The sequence below is a fragment of the Pteropus alecto genome, unplaced genomic scaffold (assembly GCF_000325575.1).
Source record: "Pteropus alecto unplaced genomic scaffold, ASM32557v1 scaffold88, whole genome shotgun sequence".
NCBI lineage: Eukaryota > Metazoa > Chordata > Mammalia > Chiroptera > Pteropodidae > Pteropus > Pteropus alecto.
Genome location: NW_006494611.1, coordinates 13731760 through 13740141, shown reverse-complemented (window position 1 = coordinate 13740141; position 8382 = coordinate 13731760). Strand labels below are relative to the sequence as shown.

Below are 8382 nucleotides of genomic sequence, written 5' to 3'. Positions count from 1 at the left end.
GGATTCGAATTTCCATTTTGCTTTCCAGTGGCAAAACTCAGAGATGGAATCTGAAGAATCGAATTATCCTAGCAACGACCCCAAAATAACCCTAATCCTAACCCTGGAAATGCTATCTCAATATCTCTAGCTGTTTAAATAACCTAAGAGAACCAGATCTCATTCTAGGCACCTTTTCTGCATAAGGACCAAATTCTGAGCAAACTTCAGAGGGGCCAGAATCCCTCTTAAGACTCCAAAAGCCAATGATGGTTTTTGGAGGTTCCAGGCCCTCCTCAAAGCTGACTTTGGGCTGATATAAAGAACCCACAGGGATGACTCCAAGGCTGGCCTCACAGTAGTCCTAAACTTTCCTAGAGGATGAGGGCCTGAAGCCATGTTGGAATCTTGTGAGAAAGAAGGCAGCTCCATCCTGAAGCTCATCCCATGAAAGAAGTTGACATCATCTGACCACCCAGGCCCCCAAGTACTGACTGTGACAGTTATTTGCACTTCAGCCCATTACTTTGGAACTTATGAATGTAGCCAAATGACTGATTTAGATTGAATCCTCACTGAACAGAACCATTACACATATAGATTCTAACAGGATTCTTTTAAATTTTAACTTTATCTTTTTTCTTCTGAATTTAAAATAATAATCCATGCTTAATAATAAAAAATCTCACAATCCAGATATATACATGACAAAAATGAAAGAGTCCAACTACCCCAACATGTAACCTTGGTCAATAGTTTTTATATCTCCTTACATACTTTTCTTTATGCATCTATAGCCATATAACCTCCCTACCTCAGTGAGATTACACTCTACATGCTATTCTCCAATTTTCTTTTTTTCCCTTAGGCAGCATTTCATGTCAAATCATAAAAATAAATCTCATTTTTAAAAATCTCCTGCAAAAGTTTCATGTTAAATATGAACCATTGTTTATTTACAGTCTCTTATTAATGGACATGTAGGCTATTTCCAATGCTTTGCTACTTTAGGCAATACTAGATTAAATCTTTCCCCGGTTGTGCAGTAGGCCTCTAAGATTTCCAATTTCTCTTCACTGGGAATTAGTAATGAATCCTAACTGCCACAGAAAAGATATGTATGGGGGCATGTCATACTTCTCTTCTTAACTTTGCGGGCTCTGATCCCATTCTACGTGTCCTATGCAGCCTGCACCCTATACCCACCAGCCTGCACTGGAAGGTTGCTTTACATCAAAGCCCTGTTACATTTTTTGCAGAATAATTCCCAGGCTCTGTCAACATTCCTTTCCTAAGACATTTTCTGCCCTAGTCCCTGTTGCCTGCTTTCTTCTTTTCCAAATGCAACCCAATGTCACTGAGACCTCCCAGAGACACAGGGGAGAATCTAAACTGTCTAAACTTAATTCCTGGGTTTCAGACATTCAGAAGTCTCTGTCTTATTTCTGAGTCTTACTTCTTGTTTCTGCTTCTTTTATGAGTTCAGGCAGCCTTCTCATGCTTATCCCTCACCAAACCTGGACATGAAGCTCCATCTTACCTCCTTGAGAATCAGTCCATTGTGAGTCAGTGTTTGATTTAATTTTGGTAGTCAAACAGGGAAGGGTTTTCAATGAGTGCAGTTAATCCATCTGCCATTTTTCCCTCTGGCACCCTCATACTACACTGCCTATCCCACCCTCTGGTTCCTTGGGTGAGAGCCTCCCTGTCACAAGAAGCATAATGCCTCATTCTACCACCCATCAGGCCAGCCTCCCCCAGTTCTGTTGAACTGTAAGTCCTTCGCCTTGTCATGTAAAATTACAATCTCTCTGTCCCATAGCTGAGTCTGTATTTCTGACCATCTCACCAGCTATTTCTGTGGTTAGCCTTTATGTTGAGTATGTGAAGCCTCAAGCTCTAATCCTTTGGTCAGGAAGTAGAACTCCCAGATTCGACCATTGAAAAGAACCACATTGGGCAACAGCACAAACAAGATGCCTCTTCTTGTGCAACCCTAGTGGCAGCAGTAATTGACGGATTGACTGTTTCATCATTTCATGCCCACTCTCCTATGACCCAGCCTACTTCAAGCTTGTGCTCTGCAGCCGGTTGCAATTTGTGCTAGTTTCTGAGGGAGAGATGTCCACTGAGGAGAAGTTAGCATGAGAACTGTTAAGATACGTCATGCCAGATTGAGACACATGACTTGAGAGTGACTCTGGACTGGTCCAAGACACCATGAAATCTCTTATTTCAACCACCAGGCGGGAAAATGAATTATGAAGACATTCTTGAATAGTCTTCCTTAGCAGCATTTTATCATGACTGTATAGGTGCACATTCATAGCAGTTCATTCATACGGTCAGTTTTCTCAATGCTGTTTCTTGCACAATGAATAGGCAGAAGCCCTTTTCCTTCTTTTCCCTGCTTCCTATCCCTAGCTGCCCTTTACTGTGAGTAGCCCAGATACTCAGATACCATCCTGAGTCATCTCATTTATTTTGCCTAACAATCTTATAACATGAGGTATTACCTTCACTTAAAAATGAAAAATCTGAGTGTCAGAGAAGATATATAACTGAAGTCACACAGCCAAAAAGTAGTGGACTCAGAATTCAAACCAAGCTCAGAATGACTCCAAAGCCATTCTTCACAAAATGGACTGCCATTGAGACAGAGACATTGTGATTCAGCTCCCATTCTTATGTGCCAAGATTCATTGAAAAAAGTTTTCCAATCTAGTAGCAATTTCTAAAACTCAGAAAAACAACAAAAGTAATTTAAAAACAGTTTTTAAAGTCTTGAATGTTTACACTTGAGAAATCTCGTATTAATTAAAAGAAGTAGAAGACATAAAAGATTTTCGAGAGTGTTTTAAAGGGAATTTGGATTTTCAAGAGCTTTGGAGACCGACAGCATAGGCTTTTAGTTTTAGTTTTAGTTTTTATTTTTATCGTGGATAAAAAAACACTCCTAAGAAAAGTATATAACATGTATATGTACAGTGCTGTTAAAGATTGAAAATTATCAGTACCTACAACCTTTCCCCATCAGATAGAACCAGTCTTTGTTATGTCCACATTTTTGCAGTATAAACAACACTTCCCTTTCCTTCATATTGTCAGGACTATTTTCTATTCGTTAACCTTGATTCGAATCATTCTAGTGATTCATAGAAGAACACATAGAAAGAGAAAGAGAAAGAGAAAACCATTCCTGTGATAACAGGGCAAGAACTGGAAGAAAGGGAAAGGAGATGATTAAAGAAGATGGATGGATGGATGGATGGATGGATGGATGGATGGATGGATGGATGGATGGGTATTTATGAGAAAGCTATTTTCTGAGGTGGAATGAATGGAACTACAATGGGAAAAAATGGAGAAAGGGGGGCATGCACTTTGGGAAGAAGAAAGGATGTGCTGGTGAAGCAATAGATCAGGCAGACCCTCAAACTCTGGGGCTATTGGTACTATCAGTTGGAGGTTTATCTGCTCTCTGGAGCAAATGAGAAGGGAAGGAGGAGAAGGGGCAGCCTAAGTGTGAGGGGAGAAAGCATTTGGAGATGGACACTGTCACCATTTAGTTAGTCACCCTTTGGAAGACATCCCCTAGGCTGAATGCCTGAGTGTGAATCTCATATCTGTTCTAAACAGAAAGATCAATTCCCAGGCATCATTTTGTTGTTGGTATTGTACATGTGTGTGCATGTGTATATGTGCAGGTGTGTGTGAGTTTTAACCATGTTACATGAAGTGCCATAAACCTTGAATGAATGTTGAAGCAAAGAGACCAAGAATTGAAAATACAATAGCAGGAATCTGGTTAGTATCTTAGAAGCAGAAGAACAGTACTGCAAGTAATTTAGCATAGTCTGGGAAAAGCAAAAGGGACTCATAACTAAGCTTTACCATAAAATGCATTTTTTAAATTTTTATGACTACAGTTTACATCACTCTTTTTTTTTCCCCAGGAGCCTTGCAAACAACAATCTTCAGACACTCCCAAAAGATATTTTCAAAGGCCTGGATTCTTTAACAAATGTGTAAGAGGACCTATGATTAATTAATTAATTTATAGTAGCTAACGAAGAAGCTTGGTATTGATGATTAGAATTTTTAATTGGCTTTAAAATTAAATTAGAATTTTAGAATTTAAATTGGCTGAAATTTTAAAATTACTTGGACTAATATTTAAGTTTTCTATGATATTTACCACTGGAAATTCTGAGAATGTAGTGTCCAGGCATTCCTTTGACAAAGTATGTGTCTGCATGGGAGGGAATGTCATAAGGGACTTTGAGGGGGTGAGAAGAGGAGACCCAGATAGAAATTTCAAGATGCTTTTTTTCTCATGAGGTCCAGGAAATGAGACTACAAAGAAAAAACATAAAGGAGTCTGGGAAACTGACAGAATAAAGATGAAAGGTTACACCCATGGGTTGGTCAGTCAACAGAGAAATGAAGCAGGAAGTGGGGGAAGGGAGAAAAGTTTGCCTTTTCTCTCATTAGACTGAACAACAATCTAGGCTTAATCCTCAGGAATTTGGCTTAAACCCCAGGAAGAGAATAAACTTAATTATTTTTGACCCCTTTTCAAACAAAAGAGCTTTCAAACTTTGACTTTTAAGCCTCAGAGTGAAAGATCTTTGTAAGGAATTTGTATATTTTGCTGTAAGCAAAGCAAGTAATAATGCCTAACCCTCTCAAAAGCAATTTAGCTTCATTAAGTGCCTTACAGTACATTAGAAAGGTATTTAAATGCTATAAGGTAGAATACTAGAACAAATGGAAAGGATATATCAAAACAAAAGACTTCTTATTATTCAGGTACTTTGCTTTAGAATATATATTCAAAACAACTTTTCTCCAATAACAAAAAATTCAGAGTCAAGTATTTTCTCATAAAGCCAGTATTTAACTTCAAATCAGTAAGCTAATGAAAAACTTTCTTTGTTTCTTGTAGTATTCCCCCAGCCCCTCCTCCATGCCTATTGCCCCAATTCCTGAATGATGGTTTATTTTCAAGAGAGTCCTAGGATCAGGACACTTTCAAGAAAGTCTTGAACAGATCACAGTTATCTGCTCTGGTTTACAATAACCCAGAAAAGTTGACACTCATTATTCTGGGTCAGAGTATTCTTGGGAGATGAGGTCAGTCCTAGGAATGTCTTAGAAGTTAGATGATACTCTATCGCAGACTTGGGGATACAGCTTATTTGGGGACCCTCTGACTCTACCTTGTGTCAGCCTGTACTTCATACTAACAATAAAATAAAATAAAATAAAATACTTGAAATTGGCTCGGTCTCTCCAAAGAATCTCATAATGGGTTTGGCCTCTTGGGCCTACTCTGATATGCCCAAGTCAAGAATTATCTAAGAAATAAAAGGATCCATACCAAATTGCCTTTTAGTGGATTTCTTGGTTTTCTTGAATGTGTCCCCTAAAAAATTTTTTAATGCTTCAACATTTAAAAATTATTCGTGTACTCTGTAAAGAGTAGGAGTACCTATCCTAGGAATTTTGCATGATGAAGAAAGGTTTTAGAAAAGGAGATAGAATTTCTGAACAAAAGCAATACAAATAAACAGAGAACTTGATGAGCTGGGATCATATGTGGAAATTTAAACTACCTATGCTGTATAGTTTATTATGAACATGAGCTATTGTATGTCTGCATTAACTCTACTGTGTCGCAGTCATTTCCTATTAAAATTGCATTTGTAGACCATGGACTAAGGTCAGAATTAATTATGTCTGTGAGGAAAAAGGAAAGCAAATAGCTCACTCGATTTAATTAAATATGAAACAATAGTCATTACATGCTCTCCTCTAGACCTGCGCTGTCCAATGTGGTGGCCACACATGTGGTCACTGAGCATTTGAAATGCATTCCTAATGTAATTGAGAAACTGACTTGTAAATTTTACTTCATTTTTTTTAAATGAGGTAAAAAACTAAATTTAAATTTAAAAACAGATTCTTGGTTCAATTGTTGAAAACTTTTAAGTCTGTTTGCAACAACTCGGGTATGAGAATCTATTTTTTTCAACTGGAGAGTTCATTAAATCTAAAACCAAATCAGGTATTTCTGATGAAAATTTAGTATCCGAATTGAGATATGCTATAAATATAAAATACACATTAGACTTCAAAGACTTAGTATAAAAAAAGAATGTAAAATATCTCATTAATAATTTTTATGCTGACTACATGTCAAAATGATAGTATTTTATATGATTTGAGTAAAATAAAATATAGTATTAAAATTAATTTCATCTTTTCTCTTTACCTTTTTAATGTGCCTGTAGAAAATTTTAAATTTCATATGTGGTTCACATTATATTTCTGTGGACAGCATACCTCTAGACTGAACTAGCTTTGAATTTAAGTTGGAGTAAGTTATGAGGTTCCGTTGACTGGGGTGGCCTTCAGGGGTGCACTGTGGTAACTCTCTGAGCCCAAAGTGAATCAGTCAAGTTCAAGGTAGATTATAGGTCATTCTGTACACGTTAATTGTTGAAATAGAAGTCACACTCGTGCAGGTAGGACCCTCATAGAGCAAAAGCAGCTGAAGTTTGTCTTTCAGGGATCTGAGAGGGAATTCATTTAATTGTGACTGTAAACTGAAGTGGCTGGTGGAATGGCTAGGCCACACCAATGCAACTGTCGAAGACATCTACTGTGAAGGCCCTCCAGAATACAAGAAGCGCAAAATCAATAGTCTCTCCTCCAAGGATTTTGATTGTATCATTACAGGTAATGTATTCTAAATCATTTGACCTCATACAGTGAAAATAAGGGCTATGTTTTTTGTGCGTTCAGAAACTGATATTTTTAATATCTAAAAAACCAACTGGACAATTTAATTCTTAAATTATTGTGAACCATTAAAACGTTATGTGTTTAAAAGAAAGTAAAAATGCCATTTTCCCATTTCTCTAAAATAAATGTATTTGTTATAGACATTTGAGATCTAGCCAAGGAACAAGGCTTTAGCACACCGTTACTCATCATCATTTCCTATTTTTGTAGAATTTGCAAAGTCTCAAGACCTGCCTTATCAATCACTGTCCATAGACACATTTTCTTATATGAACGATGAGTATGTAGTCATTGCTCAGCCTTTTACTGGAAAATGCATTTTCCTCGAATGGGACCATGTAGAAAAGACCTTCCGGAATTATGACAACATTACAGGTATGAAAAGCCTAACTGCATCTTGAGTGGAAAGTTAAGCTGCTTGAATCAAAGGCAACAGAATAAGATGAATGACATGGGGGAATACTTTGGGCAGGCTTAGAGGCTTTTGAGTCCCAACTCTACCATTTACTAAGTGACCTGGGATGTTTTCCTGTCTTAATTTCCTCACATATAAAATCAGAATAATAATTCCTAACTCACAGGGCTTTTATAAGATGATGCAATCATATATCCAAGAAATTTAGCATAGGATCTAGCTTAGTAAATATGCAATAAAAGATGGATTATTTTTCTCAGAAAAAAAGTATTGGACTGGAATTATGAGTTCTAATCCAGGTTCTGCCACAAACAAACTGGGCAAGCCACTCACTCTCACTGGGCCCCCTCCTTTTCTTAACTATAAAATTAGGAGGTTATTCTAGATCAATAAATCTCAAACTCTGTTGTGCAAACATTACTTCTACAAAATGTTAATGTATGTCTTGTGACAAAAAGGGTTTTGTGGTCCAACAAATCTGTGAACTGTATCTCCTCTCAGAGATTCATGAAAGTACACATTAGAAGCTCCGAGAAGTCCTGTAGTGAGAAAACAAGCCTCTTTCTAGTATTTTTTGCATTTAATTTGACAATGGAAGCCAATTTTTTTTTCCATGAAAACTTTTTAGTCAGGTGATCTCTAAAGCTTCTTTCTCATTTCAACAACTTTAAAAAGAAATTGTCATAAATTAGAACATGGGGCTCCCTCTGAAATGTTTATATCCACTTTATTTTCTAACACCTTTGAATTTTCTCCTGAAATCATTCAAACATCCCCATAAAAGATCTGTTAGACAGGACTGTGAGGGTCCTAATTAGATTTTGTTGATGGTCATCAGCCCCGTTGATGGAAGGATCAAGACAGGCCTAGGGCTTGCTTGAGACTGAGATGCCCAGATGAAGAAATCCCCTCCAAATTGAGACCCTTCTAAAATCCTTCTTTCTCAAAGAGGAAGGCTATACTTCCCTTTCTCCCTAAACCCCCTTCAGTTTCCAATGGATTGCTGCAGAACTTTGTGCAGTCTAAATCAGCTTCTTCTTACCTGTGTACAGTTTATCAATTGCTTTGAATGAATCTTTAGATGAGCACTTAAAAGAGAAATGAATATATCTGCAGACTTTCAGAGGGCACCAGCTAGCCTAAGATGACAAATAGATGTCACATATGCGGTCACTATC

The 8382-nt window shown here is 37.3% G+C and overlaps 1 protein-coding gene across 1 annotated transcript in view; it reads left to right on the top strand.

Moving 5' to 3' along the window:
- Positions 1 to 8382, top strand: part of LGI1 (leucine rich glioma inactivated 1) — a 36332-nt gene that overhangs the window by 25835 nt on the left and 2115 nt on the right. Inside the window, 3 exon segments of the mRNA XM_006925940.1 lie at positions 3936 to 4007; positions 6554 to 6723; positions 7000 to 7164. Of these exon segments, the coding sequence (XP_006926002.1) occupies positions 3936 to 4007; positions 6554 to 6723; positions 7000 to 7164 (407 nt within the window).